Here is a 16878-nt window from a genome sequence, read left to right as displayed (position 1 = left end):
GGTGGAAACATAAAAATGAAATATATATACTGAACAAAAATATAAACGTAACATACAACAATTTAAAATATTTTACTGAGTTACAGTTCATATAAGGAAATCAGTCAATTTAAATAAACGTGTTAGGCCTTGATCTATGGATTTCACATGACCGGGCAGGTGAAGAAGGCGGATGTGGAAAGTGGGGTAGGAGCATAATAAAACATTATTCAAAATATAAATAAAAAAGTTGATTATACATGATGCAAGTAATGTTATTTGATAGACTTAATTATATCTGCTAACGCCATAGCTGATCTATCCCCTAGAAAAATAAACGGAACACCTGGGATAGGCCCCTATGCCTGAGCACAAGAGATCCGCCATTGATTTAGGGAGATTTTTTTTAAACAATTTTAAACTTCACCAAATGATTTGTGAACGATTAGTCACAGCATCACATTCGGGATTTTATTGAAGTTGAACGGTTTGGTTCCATTATACTGCGGCAGAAACGGTGACATCATGAAACCTCAGGTCTATCGAACGTGAATGACTCGAAACTGTGCGCGTTCCCGCCCCTTGTGAGGAAGAGACCTTAAAAACGCTCGTCCCCGACCGACCCTCATTATAATAATCAAGGTGCGGCTTGGCAACAGGTGCTGAGAAATTCTACCGTTTGCATTTTAGAGGTGAAGCTGCCAAGTTGTTTTTATAGTTTGCAGAAAGCAGCCGCTACTTTCTAAAACAATTTGACAAAAGAGAGCTCTTTTTGAAGACATTCATTGTGTGAACGCGTGAAGGGCTACTTTTCTCAACCAGGTGGACAGTAATTTCCTCTTCGTGCCAATTAAACTATTTGTTGCCTTTATTCTACTACAAAGATTTTTCAAGGTCAGTGACATTCCTAAAACTCAGTTTGATTCAAGGAGTTGAAAATGGCCAACTCGGGACTCCAGATTTTGGGGTTTGCCCTGTCGCTACTGGGTCTGATCGGGTTAATTGTCGGCACAATCCTTCCCCAGTGGAAAATGTCCGCCTATGTCGGGGACAACATCATCACAGCGGTGTCTATGTACCAGGGATTATGGATGTCTTGTGCATTTCAGAGCACCGGCCAGATCCAATGCAAAGTCTACGACTCAATTCTGCAACTAGACAGTAAGTAGGCTAATGCATTTTTTTATATATAAAATGAGTTTCATTTTCCAGTATGAAATGATTAGTGTCATGAATACAATGTCAAAAGTTATGTTGAGAACATATTGTTTGAATTTGCTAGGCGAGGGAATTAACGCGCGCCCCTGCTATAGATGACGCATGCGCCGGGTATTATTGGAAACCTGGTAATTTTCTATGGAACTGCCACACCTACCTTGTGTGCGATTTACGACTCATACTTAGTGTCCATCTTCTATGTACATTTTTTATTGCTTTGTTATCCATTTGATATTCATTAACTTAGCCCCTACATTTTGTATTTGCCCCATATGAGGTTACTCCTGTTTCATATCTCTCCATCGGTTCACGGTATCAGGGGATATAACCAAACAGGCTACTGGAGGAATGCTTTGTATTCACGTTGGTTCGTGGACATGGCTGTGTTGCGCTGTTACCAATAGGGTAATGGTTATCCAGACAGCCATTGTCCTGTACCGTGACCGTGTCATGCCCTCATCCGCCTGTTGGAAAAACCCTAATTAGCTAGCTGCAGGCAGTATCGAGGGGGGACGAGTTTCTGGCATGGGGGTAAATAAAGCCTTTATCTCTGCTGTTTAGTCAACACGCCAATGAATGGACTCAGATGGTGACACTGTGCGTGCACCGAGCACAGTCAGCAAAAGGCACAGATGCATTCCTAATCTAGCCTATTACTGAATAAAATTGGCAGCGATGTTCTCCTGTTTAGCTTCCTACCCCACTGAAAACAAAGATTGGTCTGAAAATGACCTGTTGTATTAACTATAAAGAGTATAAGACTACTCAGGTTCCAGGGCCAATTGAAGGCCGATTAGACCATATAGGCTGCTCACCTTCAGCCTTTCCTGTGCCCTATTTTTAATGGTATCTCAGATAAATGTTTGAAGGTGTTATTAGAGTACAATATTAGCCTAAATCAACAAATCACTAAATCATGACATTGCATAAATGTAGGCATGGCCCAAACGTTAGCCTCTGACTTCACTCCCTGCCAACTGCCCCCTGATTTAAATTGCTTGATCCTGTATCTCATCAAGTAGTTTAAGTAGTGATTTCTGTCCACTACATCCTACTCTGTGAAATTTATTTTATAAAGCCCTTTTTAGATCAGCTGTTGTCACAAAGTGCTTATACAGAAAGCCAGCCTAAAACCCCAAATGCAGATGTAGAAGCATGGGGTCTAAAACTCTGGTCTTAATCAGCAGACACACTGCGGTGTCTAGATTTAGAGTTAAGTGTAGCTTGCCTTCCATTCATATTTTCACACTTTGGCAAAAATTCACCTGTAAAGACTATGCTCTCAGACATTGAGAGCATAGACTTGACTGAGCTGCTTGAGCTCCTTGATTGTATGGTAGTTTTAGTGGCTGTAAAACCACTGTTTGACTTGTGTATCAACTCTTTTGATAAGGAGTCTATAAAACGATATAGCTTTATCTCTTACTCTTTTGCTTGTATGCTTTATCATATCTGCAAACATGAACACAAGCCAGGTCTGATAAACGCATTGTAATCCAACCAGTGGTCAATGTAAATAAATAATAGCTTAATGTCAATTTCATTGCACTGATAGCAGGAAGGTGGCGAATTACCAGATATGAGGAACTGTAGAAATTCATTAGGTTGTGCCAACTGCTTATTTAAAGTTCCTCATGCGTTCCTGGTAAGCAAGGATTGCGGCGTACTGTTTTTCTCGTGCAAATTGTGATCTGTGGAACTGGAGCTTTTCAGGAATGCATAGTTTCAGACGTTGGTATGTTGTCTAAATGCTTCCTGACTTGTTTGTGGGTGTTGTGAGGCCATATTAAATAACTTTGCTTGTCAAGACCATTTTGATTTGGGATCTTTTGAATGTCACTTGTAACCTAAAGCGAGCTCTACCTGCAGTGGGAGGGTCTAGCTAGCCAATGGAGAGGAAGGGAATGTTTTGAGTGGTGTGGAGAGGAAGTGTCCCTCATAGTGAAACCCAACTCCCCGTCTGTCTCATGACTGGTCCGACTGGTTCCTGACTTGCCAACTGAGCCAGAGGGGGAGGGGTGGCGCACACTTCACCCTCATGGGGGTTTCCGGTTGAAGCCGGTTTCTGTTGCACCTGACTAGAGGTGCATTGGGAGAGGGAGTGGTTCAGGGAAAGATGGAAAATATCAGTGTTTAATTTGCATGTATTGTTTGTGGCTACATTGCTCTCAGGTTTCAATAACCTGGCTATGAAAGCTTAATACACCTATAACTGAGTTAAAAACATTTTATTCCTATAACTGAAACTTGTGGTGAAGTTCAAATTATTTGGTTGGATAAACCAAACATTTGTTAATTAACATGGTTATTTATTCACTCAACCATCCACATTGACTTCCCCTATCAAACTAAGTTATCTCAGTTGGAGAAAAACAGAAAAGGAGGGCCATGTCCTTTTGTAATGCCCCATAAATGATTTGTTTGCCACCCTAAAGGGATATCCTGGTGTATTAACCCTGTCCTCCCCCAACTCTCCAGGTGCACTCCAGGCAACACGTGCCCTGATGATCGTGGGCATCATTGTGACTGTGGCTGGACTGGGTGTGGCCACCATGGGAATGAAGTGCACCAACTGTGGAGGAGATGACAAAAACAAGAAGTCTCGCATCGCCATGACCGGTGGCATCGTCCTGCTGATTGGATGTGAGTTACCTTGAAATTGGCACATGTCACTGGCTCTTGTTTCTCTGTATGCTCTGATGGTTTAACCTGTTATGTATAGGGGGCAGTATTTTCACGGCCGGATAAAAAAACGTACCCGATTTTAAATCTGATTATTACTCCTGCCCAGAAACTAGAATATGCATATACTTATTATATATGGATAGAAAACACTCCAAAGTTTCTAAAACTGTTTGAATGGTGTCTGAGTATAACAGAACTCATTTGGCAGGCCAAAACCTGAGAAGATTCCAAACAGGAAGTACCCTGTCTGACCATTTCTTGCCCTCCTTGATCATCTCTATCCAAAACAGGGGATCTCTGCTGTTACGTGACACTTCCTACAGCTCCCATGGGCTCTCAGAAGGCGGCAAAAAGCTGAATGGTTGCTTTGCAGGCCCTGGCTGAAAAACATTAGCGCGTTTGGATAGTGGCCGGTCAGAGTACTGAGACTGAGGCTTGTGCACGAGGGGACAACATTTTTTAAATTTTCTCTCTCTTTGTACTAAAACACGATTTCCCGGTCGGAATATTATCGCTTTTTTTACGAGAAAAATGGCATAAAAATTGATTTTAAACAGCGGTTGACATGCTTCGAAGTACGGTAATGGAATATTTAGAATTTTTTTTGTCACGAAACGCGTCGGGCGCGTAACCCTTATTTACCCTTTCGGATAGTGTCTTGAACGCACGAACAAAACGCCGCTATTTGGATATAACTATGGATTATTTTGAACCAAACCAACATTTGTTATTGAAGTAGAAGTCCTGGGAGTGCATTCTGACAAAGAACAGCAAAGGTAATAACATTATTCTTATAGTAAATCGGACTTTGGTGGGTGTCTAAATGGCTAGCCCTGTGATGCCGGGCTATCTACTTAGAATATTGCAAAATGTGCTTTCACCGAAAAGCTATTTTAACCTCTATGGGCTAGGTGGGACGCAGGCGTCCCCCCCGTGGTGCACTCCATCAACAGCAGGTGCATTTCAAGAGCGGCAAATTTGAATCCAAATAAATGTCAAAATTCAAATTTTTCAAACATACAACTATTTTACACCCTTTGAAAGATAAACATCTCCTTAATCTAACCACGTTTTACGATTTCAAAAAGGTTTTACGGCGAAAGCATAAATTTAGAGTATGTTAGGACAGTACATTTACAAGAGTTGTGTGTAATGTTTTGTCAATTCAAAGACAGGGTCACCAAAACCATAAAACCAGCTAAAATGATGCACTAACCTTTTACAATCTCCATCAGATGACACTCCTAGGACATTATGTTAGACAATGCATGCATTTTTAGTTCTATCAAGTTCATATTTATATCCAAAAACAGCGTTTTACTATGGCATTGATGTTGAGGAAATCGTTTCCCTCCAATAACCGGCAGTCAAGTCAGCGTCACAAATTAAATAATTAAAATTAGAAAACATTGGTAAAATATTATATTGTCATTTAAAGAATTATAGATTTACATCTCTTGAACGCAATCAACTTGCCAGATTTAAAAATAACCTTACTGGGAAATCACACTTTGCAATAATCTGAGCACTGCGCCCAGAAAAATACGCGTTGCGATACAGACTAGTCGTCATGTTGGGGAGATCTAAAATCGAAAATACTATGTAAATAATCCATTACCTTTGATTCTCTTCATCAGATGTCACTTCCAGGTATCACAGGTCCATAACGAATGTAGTTTTGTTCAAAAAAGCTCATTTATGTCCAAAAATCTCCGTCTTGTTAGCACGTGATCTAAGCCCGCCGGACTTCACTTCATGAACGAGGGGAAAAAATATATTTACGTTCGTTCAAACATGTCAAACGTTGTATAGCATAAATCATTAGGGCCTTTTTTAACCAGAACATGAATAATATTCAAGGTGGACGAATGCATACTCTTTTATAACGTATTGGAACGAGGGTACCCAACATGAACTCGCGCGCCAGGTGTCTAATGGGCCATCATCGTTCCATGGCTCTTGTTCGGTCAGATCTCCCTCCAGAAGACTCAAAACACTTTGTAAAGGCTGGTGACATCTAGTGGAAGCAATAGGAAGTGCCAAAATATTCCTCAGCCCCTGTGTTTTTCAATGGCATAGGTTTAAAGGTAATACAACACATCAGGTATCCACTTCCTGTCAGAAAATGTCTCAGGGTTTTGCCTGCCAAATGAGTTCTGTTATACTCACAGACACCATTCAAACAGTTTTAGAAACTTTAGAGTATTTTCTATCCATATATAATAAGTATATGCATATTCTAGTTACTGGGTAGGATTAGTAACCAGATTAAATCGGGTACATTTTTTTTATCCAGACGTGCAAATACTGCCCCCTAGCCCTAACAGGTTAAAATCGGACATGGCGAGTGCATAGAGGAGCTATGTATCTATAATTCTTAAAACAATTGTAATGTTTTTTGTGAACGTTTATCGTGAGTAATTTAGTAAATTCACTGGAAGTTTGCGGGGGGGGTATGCTAGTTCTGAACGTCACATTCTAATGTAAAAAGCTGGTTTTTGATATAAATATGAACTTGATTGAACAAAACATGCATGTATTGTATAACATAATGTCCTAGGCGTGTCATCTGATGAAGATCATCAAAGGTTAGTGCTGCATTTAGCTGTGGTTTTGTTGTTGTGACATTATATGCTAGCTTGAAAAATGGGTGTCTGATTATTTCTGGCTGGGTACTCTGCTGACATAATCTAATGTTTTGTTTTCGCTGTAAAGCTGTTTTGAAATCGGACAGTGTGGTTAGATAAAGGAGAGTCTTGTCTTTAAAATGCTGTACAATAGTCATATGTTTGAAAAATGGAAGTTTTTGTACTTTTGAGGAATTTGTAATTCGCGCCATGCCTATCATTGGATATTGGAGCTGGTGTTCCGCAAGCGGAACGTCTAGATGTAAGAGGTTAACCGCTAACATTTCGTTCCTCTCCATAGCTCTGTGTGCAACTATTGCCTGCTCGTGGTATGCTAACAACATCATCAAGGAGTTCTACAACCCATTCGCCCCCGTCAACTCCAAGTAAGTACTACTGAATCTCTCTTTGGCCACTTTCCCTTTAGTGCCCCTCTTATCACCTGGAATCTTCAATTCACTGTCTTGATGGTGTGGTTGAATGCTGGAAGTTGCTTTCCATTTTTCTGTTATGCATGTCACTGCACAGATACTGTTGCCAACACAAACCCTCATCTTCTAGGTATGAGTTTGGTTCAGCCATCTTCATTGCCTGGGCTGGAGCATTCCTGGACATAATTGGCGGTGCAATGCTCGCAGCAACCTGCCCCAAGGGCAAACCTAAGGCCAAATACCCCATCGCCTCCACTCGTCCCCCCAGCAGCAGCAAGGAGTACGTTTGAGTTTCATGGAGGCTGAAGGAAAACTTAGGAATCTACAGCGCATCAGTCCAACTCAACATGACATTTTGGTCTGTCAGTCTACTTTAGATATATATTTTTCTTTTTTAACTGTTATTTTTTTCCCAGGGTATACCCTCAGTTACTGATTTATTGTAAGGATGTAATTAAGAATGGTTCGAGAGGACTGCTTATTATGTTTACTTGTAAGGGAGAGCAGATGTGTCGGCCTCAGACCTTTTAACATCCCTACACTTATCCCATGTCTATTACTATAGCCTACATGGACAGGCCAGATGACTATGTAATGATGGGGCCATCATTACAACAGCCAACCATCCCACAACCTGTTTTAGGAGCCAATCAGGAAATGGAAGCTTATATCTAGATTTATAATGATTATGCTGCATACAGAATTTTGAATTGTACAACACAAATGAATCTGTCAAGACTTTGTAATTTCTGAAGGCCCAAGACTGTTCTCCCACAACTTTAAGATTGCCAGACGATTTGCTGTGACTCACTTATTGCCATTGTCAGTGGTAAAGGTGTACTCATTTTGGTAACACTTTTTTGAGTTGGCTAGTAACCTACAGTATATGTATGCTTCAAAAGGATAATGTATTCTCCTTTTCCCAAGAGTAGTTTTGTAATACTGCCACATTTTTAATATTTAACTTTTGAGATTGTCTTCTGTAAATAAATAAAATGGTCACAAGTGGTGGGTTCTGGTTTACTGTGTCTGTGGGATTCCATGCCAGATATGCAGAGATGTTGCAAGAAATCGTGTTTATACATAAGTTGCAGTACTCTTGAATGCACTGAAGTCAGTTCTGAGTTCCCAGTTTTGAACGCGGCAATAACATAGGTGTAGTGTTCCACTGCCCAGATGTTGCATGCATCAACCAATGGTTGCGTGCCACGTCATCGACTGAGATTGCTATCCAGGCGTTTTAAGACCTAGCAGGCAACGGCTGGGCAGAGAACACGCCGAGGATGTGGTTAGCTGATACTTAAAATACCTAACCATGAGTTGCTGCGCCTGACAGGTCTTCAACGTCTAAGCTCTGGAACCCAGTCTTTATGATCCCCATCGGGCTTGTTTCACATTGCCGCCAACAGTGCAGGCAATTGCCAACTGACTGATCTACAAATCACCTTGCGTCATAAATGACTTATTTGTAGATCAGTCAGTCACAATTTACTTGTGATAAATAATGTAACTAGGCAAACCGGTTTTGATCCCCTCGAGCATGGTCTGGTAGCCTGGCGGGTAGGAGAGTTGGGCCAGTAACCAGAAGGTTGCTGGATCAAATCCCCGAGCTGACAAGGTAAAAATCTGTTTGGCTCCTGAGCAAGGCAGCCTTCTGCACCTCTGATTCAGAGGGGTTGAGTTAAATGTGGAAGATGCATTCAGTTGTACAACTATGTATCCCTTTTTTCCCCTAGTCTCTCTGGCATGTTTGGGGGATGGGTGGAATGAGCTGCAAAAAGTTCACAGGTAGGGGAATCTAACAATGTACATTATGAAGTTCTCTCAGATCAATGAGGTAGGGACTATTTTTGGACTGGGCAAAATAAACTACCAGAAATGTTTTCAATGTCTTCAACTGTGAGCTTGTGACTTTCCAAAGACAAACAGGTTTTATTACAAATGAATAACAGATTGAGGGGTTGAGTAAGAGATTTTGGGCTGACGACTGTTCCTTTGACTTTATCGCCATCTGATGGTGCATACTACCATTACACAACAGCGGATCACACTAACACAGTGGTTCCCAAACCGGGTTACTAGGACCCCTGGGGGTACTTGACGGGGGGTACTTGAGAAGACTCGTGAGATAATACTGGTATAATGCACATGAGGGGGTATGTCAGGGGTACTCTGGGTAGAGCAAAATTCTCTTGGTACAATTTGCTTAAATATTTTCTTAACTGCATTGTTAAGGGCTTGTAAGTAAGCATTTCACGGTAAGGTCTACACCTGTTGTATTCGGTGCATGTGACAAAATTTGATAACTGAAAAGGGTTGGAAAACACTAACAGGTAGATTCAAGGAGGATTTACAATAATACATGCCATTTAGAAAACACTTGTAAAGTGAATTGATTTAAACTAAACCCTGCTTGTATCTCTCTAGTGAGGGGTACATTTTATAACTTTACATCTATTAATCTTGACAAAGAGATGACAGCCAAACTGAACAATGATTACATCAAAACAATGTATTCCTCAAAGCTCGGTGAGTCTTACACCAAATTCCTTGTGAGTTGCTCCTCCATGTAGTGTTCTGCTTCATAGCTGGGTTTAACATCAGTTAGGCTACTTATCTGAATGTCACATGACTTTTCTAACAGATGTGGCATTATGGTGAAGAATATAACAGGAAGCTGGTTGTAAAAAATGTGTATATTACACCTCAAAGGGATACATAGAAGTTCCATAAATAGTTCACAGTGGGAACTCTTTTTGTCTAGCAACTCAGGGGTAAAAGTAACATACAGTTATACTAAGACAATGATTATGACATGTTACAACAGCAAATTAAAGCCTTCAGTGTATCTAACACGTTTTACAACAGATTTTACAGATAATTAGTTTGCACCAAAATGAGACAGTGTTGTCATCCGTCAAAAACTAAAATAAGTGTTGTCAACATAATATGTGAAACACTGAAAAAGCGTACATAATGTAAAATAAATAATATTGTGAAAACACTGCCCAGCACTATGAGTAGCTGTTTTCTCAATTAGATATGGGTTGGATTGACACATAAATTAAAATAACATCTTGGATGGAGTGTTTAAAATACAGACACTAAAGACTGAACAACAAACAAACAGGTCCACTCATTTTGAAGGGGCAGGTCTTGATGGGTAGGGCCTTCTCTTGTGTGCTTATGTTTCAGCCTGTCCGGACCCAAATCTATCCTAATTACTCCCCTCTCCTCAGGACACAAAGTCCCCCCTTCAACACCAGAACAGCAGCTGAAGCAAAGATGCACTGTTTTTTACTTCAATTTCCTTGGGACACCGACCTTCCTGTGTCCAGGAAAAGCTAAACTACATGTGATGCGCATGCTACTATTGTAAACTTTGCAATGGGCACCTGAATTGGACATTGTCCAGAACAAGTGGTATACACTTCAGAATTTCACAAATGAGCACAATAGCCTCTTGAGGTCTGGACACTATCAGAGTTGTTCAGGCAACAGGAGAGATATTGATTGATATGGGGAGGCCATTGTGTTTCATGACATCATCCAAGTCGTCATCCTCTATAACCACTGTAAACGAAAGGGGGGAAAGACTATGAATATCAATATATTGACAGATTAATGAACAACATTCTACATAACGTTTACAAAAGCCAGTCTGATTCTGATATGTTACGTTTGGTATGATTATAACAGATAGTAAGTAGGTGGTCGTAGAACTCAAACGTCTAGCAACTCAAAGGTTGCAACTTCAAATCTCTTCGTGGACAATTTTAGCTAATTAGCCACTTTTCAACTACTTACTACTTTTTAGCTACTTTGCAACTACCTAGCAAACTTGCTAACCATTCCTCTAACCGTAACCATTTTAGCCAACCCTTCCCCTATAAACTAACTCATAAACTTAACCCTAACCCCTAGCCTAGCTAATGTTAGCCAGCTAGCTGACATTAACCACCTAGCTAGAATTCGTAACATATCATACTCTTGGCAAATTCGTAACAAATTGTACATTTAGCAAATTCGTAACATATAATACGAATTGTAATTCGTACCATATCATACAAAATGAGGGATGGACATCCACATATTAATACATACCATACGAAACGTAACATATCATACTAAATGAGTATCTCGGATTTATGTACAGAATACGAAATGCTCTGAAACCAGGTAGATCATTTAGTCACGTGCAGTTCAGTTTCTTTCAGCGCAATTCTAGTTCCTTGTCTTTTGCTTGCTTGCCCCATCATCTCCGACACTCACCTCTCTTCGACCGTCCTATTTGCCCTAACTTCGGGGCCCGTTGGCCTCGTCTCCGCTGGGGGGAGTCAAAACTCAGCACACCCCTGTTGAATCCATTCCACAAACCAGGCACCTCACCCGACTCGCGTGGGATTACTGAGCTGGGCTGGAGTACGCCAGAGGGTGGTAGAAGCTCGGGCATCGTCGCTATTCCGTACATGTCCAGTGGTTGAGGTGCACTTTCTTGGCTCTTTCGGTTTTTCTCTGTCTCTGTCTCTAGAACTCTCGACACCTCTGCAGCGCCCGGGCGCTGCTTCTCCTTGTCCTTGCTTCCACAACAGTACAACATGCAGGATACCGGCAGATATTTTTGTGTCGATGTGATAAATATCGTTGTCGCTGGCTAAATACGGAGTTAAAATGGAGAATGTGGTAGATAACAAAACTCAAGAAAATCAACTGGAAACATATTTCACACTTTAGCAGCACAATTTCCCTGCTGATCGGCAATACATTTCTGTCAAATGTCAGAGACGATTAAAATACAACATTCTAGAGGCAAATCAAAACGTAAACATGTCAGCCCTGGAAACTGTCACAAAATGTGTTGACGTATGCAGACCAAGACCCTTGTGCGTCCATTGCGCAAACCTCATCCCACATGCATTTAATGGTTTCCGTATCACTTTTCAGACATAGTTATTATGGCAAAATAGCCTATTGGTGCACATTATTTCAAACCTTTTCTATAACTAGTGGTCAGCGCAGATGGTCCTCTTCACAGTTTTCCCATTGCGAAGTGTTGTGATTTTACAGTCGAACATATGCCCACTCCCAATTCGCACAGTTTCGACGTCTTAAAGGTGTAGAGGCTAGACGACCGTCAACGATAAATGCGTTATTACAATCCGGGATTTCCCAAACATCTGATTGCATCATGACGCACACAGTTTTGGCAATTATGTCAAAACAAATATAGGAATCAAAGTCTGACGATAAGATCATCATATTATATGACATTCCATTACTAACAGGTAGATATGAGCATCCATAGGCTAACAGACTATGGATATAATCATCATGATGATTATATCATCATATATTATATCATCACTATAATCATCATGCGGTATTAATAGGACACCTTACACCGAGGTTGTAAAACTGATCATGGTCACTGCATCAAACATATGCTAACAAGTGCCGCTACTAGCTTTATGAGTGGAGATTGAACAGACATGGTCAGTGAATACATGTTTCAGACATCCGTCCGGATTCATTTAGGTGAAGTGTTAAATTGGTCTTTCTGTTCTATGAGTCATCTAACTGATCAGAGTGAGGTGTTATTGAGAACCTGCAATGGTATTTAGCTTTACATCCTGCTTCTCATGGTGAGAGAATGTGAAAAGGACTTGGTGTTGTTCATGACAGGCTGGGTCTGTATTACAAAACAATACAATAATGTCCAATATGTCTGACCATTCACTCCCGTGTTGCAGTAACAGCCCAAGTGTGGAATAGTGAGTGAATGTAGGATAGTTCTGTTTGATTCTCACATACAGTAGGTCTTCATTATTAATTTTCTTCCTGACCATCCTCAGTTCCTGGAAATGAGAGCTGCATAAGAGGGCAACTAAGGGTTTTGGTGTTGAGAGACAGTACTATCTTGTTGTGTAATATAATAATATAGTGTTATGTGCACAAGAGTTATAGGGCTTTAGAATTTTATCATGATTTAGAAAAAATATCTGACAAGAGAGATGGATACAGTAGGGTAGGTCTAATAATACGTTTTAAAAAAGCAACACTGAAGGTCTTTTGTTTTATTCGTGCACCCTTGTGTACACTTAATTGAGTAATATTTTCCACATGATGTAAGTTTCGGAGTATCAGTGTGACTAGTTTGACATTAAGTTATTGCCTCACCCGCTTTTTGACCCTGTGTTCTAGAGTTGAGAAACAAGGCCTAACCCTGACATTGAGTGTTCAGGGTTGACAGGCTGGGGACAGTTTTTAGGAACATATATGTCTTTGATGATGAGACAACTTCATGACAAACATTCTTCCACTCTCCAGTTCTTAATAAGACAGTAAGGCAATCCTGTCAGACGTCTGTTCTGTTGTTCCCATCAACAGTTCAGTCTCAAAACTCTGTTTCTCACAGGTAAGAGATGCCCACCTTTTCAGATGCTCAGACTAAGACCGTCAATGGACATGTATTGTTGACTTTCATTATATTTTATCAAGAAACGTTTTAAGAATAAATGCACTGTGAGATTCGATAAGGTTGTATGGAGAGGAATCATAATTGTTTCAGATCATTATTTTGGCTCCATAGTTTACTCTCTGACCTAAGTTATATTTTAATCAGTTATGGTTATGTTTAATTCTACTTTGATTATATTTTCCTGATGGAAAAGGTTGTTGTAATCACTCTGTAATAACAGAAGACTAATTCACATTTTAAATATTTGGGGGGGTTGAAGTTTGATGGAATGACCAATGAATGTGTTATCCTTTTGGGAATTGTCTGATTACTGCCGTTTGTTCTGTACTAATGATGAGATCAGCTTAAGAAATGTCTCTCAAGGCAAACCAAAGCGTAGTTTATGAAGATGTATTTTCTATTCCTCTCTATGTCTTTGTAGATAAGAAGTCACCATGAATTAATTCGTCATCAAGCATTCTATGCCTGTCATGAAGTCTGACCAGTGGAGTTCTGGAATCTGTGACTGCACTGATGACATGGCAGACTGTGTGTGTGCGTGTGTGTGTGTGTGTGTGTGTGTGTGTGTGTGTGTGTGTGTGTGTGTGTGTGTGTGTGTGTGTGTGTGTGTGTGTGTGTGTGTGTGTGTGTGATATGTGCGTCATATCTTTTATGTACGATCACATTTGTTTGTATATGTTAGTATGATAATGTGTTTGTGTGTGCAATTTTAAGATTCATAGTTTATAAGTCTGTATTATTGATTGGTGCTTTAATCACTTTGACCAGGCTGTTTTGGATGCTGGTGTTGTCCCTTCCATTCCTGTAAACATGCAAGGCAGTGCAGATAGTGTCTTTGTCTCCCTCTGCTGGACATCTTTGGCATCATCCCACCCATCACAATGTCAATGAGGGTGTGCATGCGCCAGCTCAACGGCAACAAAGTAAGGACATTTAGAGTTAGCTTCTTTTGGATAAAAAAAGCTTACGTTTACCTAACTCAGCTAAAGCATATTATGATACATATTTTGTCATCTAACCACACCTGGTGTACTCTGCAATTCATAGGTTTAATTGTTAGTGAACATTTTCCCCTTCTCTAGGAATTTATAACTGTCTTGTGTTGGGCATTCCAGTGACTGCTTGTATGAACATTGATGAAACATTGCTGACTGTGTCTCCAGGTTATGGAGGTAAAATAATGACTTAATTATACAAATATGTAAAGTATGATTTGCACATATGAATTATGATTTGCACATGTAAAATATGAGTTGCACCTGTATATTGAGTTTTGTAGTTGCAAAAAAATATTTGCAAACGGAACTTATTTTGAGAATAAATGCAACATTTGCAAACAGGTAAATTGATATGTGAATAAATTCAATAACATTTGTAAGCATGCAACTCCATTTGAGAATTAATACAACTCATTAAATACTCAGTTAAATAAAACAAATAAAATACAAATAAATAAATATTTAATACATGTGCGACTGGTGAATCTTCTTCTGTGAATCAAAACTACATTTGCCAATGTCGAATCTTTGTCGAGAGTTTTGACACTCATTTTGCAACTAACCTGTGCCAAAAGTTTTGCAGTTGTAAAAAAAAAATGCTATAAGCAAGCAGCACAGAAAAACACAAGCTCTGGTGGTCAGGGCTTGTTCTTCCAACCAATCAGGTGAAGTGTTGTCATTCTTGAACGCGCTTTCACATTTTACAGAGTTCTGGTCTGGAAGGAAATGTGTTAAAATGAATAGCTAGCTAGCTAAATGATATTCACAGAATTTGAAAACTACAACAAGGCGTTGGTGAGGAAGAATTAAAGGAGGGTTTCCACATAGCATAACTGCTACAAAGCTGATGCTAGCTAGCCTCTTTTCTATTGGCATTACATGGCTGGTTATCTAGCTAGCTAGCACTATAGCCATCTTGTGTTGTGTATCAGAGCAAAATGTCTAGCTATGTACTTGACAAATGTTAGTCTCAACCAAATTACTAGAAAATAATTATTTGTTCTGTGTATATTTGGTGTGTAGTTGGTTGGCTTGTCCTAGTTATCAAGCTGAGATCTCTGCACAAATTTATTAAAGTTATCTAGCTTGCTAGTTAATAATATTTTGAGGAGAACAGGCTAGCTCCCTGCACAATCAAGACATGAGGGGGTGGGGAAGATGATTAAATTACGTTTCTTCATCTGCAGTGCCCAGGCGAGATGTGCTAGCAAGATGTCAATGTCGAACCAATGCAATGATATTTATTTTACCAAAGAGCACCTTCTGTCTACCAAAACCTACTATTGTGTACCTAAGTAGCGCTTCCCTTTTGTTCCTGCAAATACATTTTTTTGGCTTGGTATATGAGCTGCTTTTTCTGAAAATGTCTCATACTGTATCTAGCTTGTTGTTGTTATATTGTCCATTAAATGTTACAGCCACAACATCAAGATCATGTCGTCTGTAGACCAGTGAGGAGGAGAAAAGCCTGCTTTGGGTGTGCTAGCTAGAACAACATCAACCTGCTAGCTATATCAGATAATCACGTTCAGGTAAAGCATGGATAGAACTAGCCATCTGTAGTAATTGTATAATTTTGAAACCACCACATGCACATCATCTGTATCTGTTACATTTCATATTATGTCTTACTATATTGCTGTCTCAAATTGTACAAATCATCAGCATGAAGAATACTGAATTCTGTTTGTTTATATAATTGTGATTAATAGCAGCCTATTACAATTAGCAACATAACATTGTTGACACATTGTGACAACTCGAATAATGTGGGTGAAGACTAGTGCAGGGCTCTCCAACCATGTTCCTGTAGAGCTTCACTCCAACCCTAATCTAGCGCACCTGATTTTAATAATTACCTGGTTAATAAATTAATCAGGTTAGTTACAACTGAGGTTGAAAACCTACAGGAGGGTAGCTCTCCAAGAACAGGGTTGGAGAGCCTTGGACTAATGGATCTAGTTCTTAGATCAATGCATTTAGAATTTGATAAGTCACTACAAAAGTGCAGTTCCCAGAAGTGGAGCCATCACCTAATGCAATGGATGGGAAGACTTATCTATGGGATCAATATCATGCCAAATGTATTGTGAACTCACAGCATGCATTTTGTATATCATGATCTGTACAGATAAGTACTGATCCACAAATGTAAATCGCTATCCACAAATGTAAAACACTATCCACAAACAAACACCTTTTGATTTGTAAATCGATATATTGCAAGGGCCTTAAGTAAAATGCTGCCCATGAAGACAAAAAGTTCTCACGCGTAGAAAGCGATTTGTAGTCGTAGAAAAAAAGTTGATCCCATAAAAGTTGATCCCATTGATTCTGTTGACCCAGATCACTGGTTGCTGCGGAAAAGGAGGAGGTTATTAAAGGGGGTGGGTGTAACTGGAGTGAAATGGCTAGCTAGTTAGCGGTGCGCACTAATAGCGTTTCAATCAGTGACTTCACTC

The 16878-nt window shown here is 39.9% G+C and overlaps 1 protein-coding gene and 1 long non-coding RNA gene across 2 annotated transcripts; one reads left to right on the top strand and one right to left on the bottom strand.

Annotated features, from left to right (window-relative positions):
• Positions 1-697: 697 nt before the first annotated feature.
• On the top strand, positions 698-7901 carry cldx (Claudin-like protein ZF4A22). The gene is given in 4 exon segments (NM_001165280.1): positions 698-1140; positions 3676-3840; positions 6811-6895; positions 7071-7901. Coding segments are annotated over 4 exon segments (633 nt in total). The 5' UTR covers positions 698-917; the 3' UTR covers positions 7231-7901.
• Positions 7902-8821: 920 nt separating this feature from the next.
• Positions 8822-12218, bottom strand: si:dkey-112a7.4 (uncharacterized). Its single transcript, XR_006757676.1, has 2 exons — positions 11213-12218; positions 8822-10513 (listed from the first exon to the last, which is right to left on the bottom strand). It is a non-coding gene; the product is annotated as an uncharacterized si:dkey-112a7.4 (long non-coding RNA).
• Between the last annotated feature and the right edge of the window lie 4660 nt (positions 12219-16878).

Source organism: Salmo salar, chromosome ssa11 (genome assembly GCF_905237065.1).
Source record: "Salmo salar chromosome ssa11, Ssal_v3.1, whole genome shotgun sequence".
Taxonomy (NCBI): domain Eukaryota; kingdom Metazoa; phylum Chordata; class Actinopteri; order Salmoniformes; family Salmonidae; genus Salmo; species Salmo salar.
The sequence above is the reverse complement of the archived record's forward strand: the minus strand, read 5'-3'. Positions and strand labels throughout refer to the sequence as shown.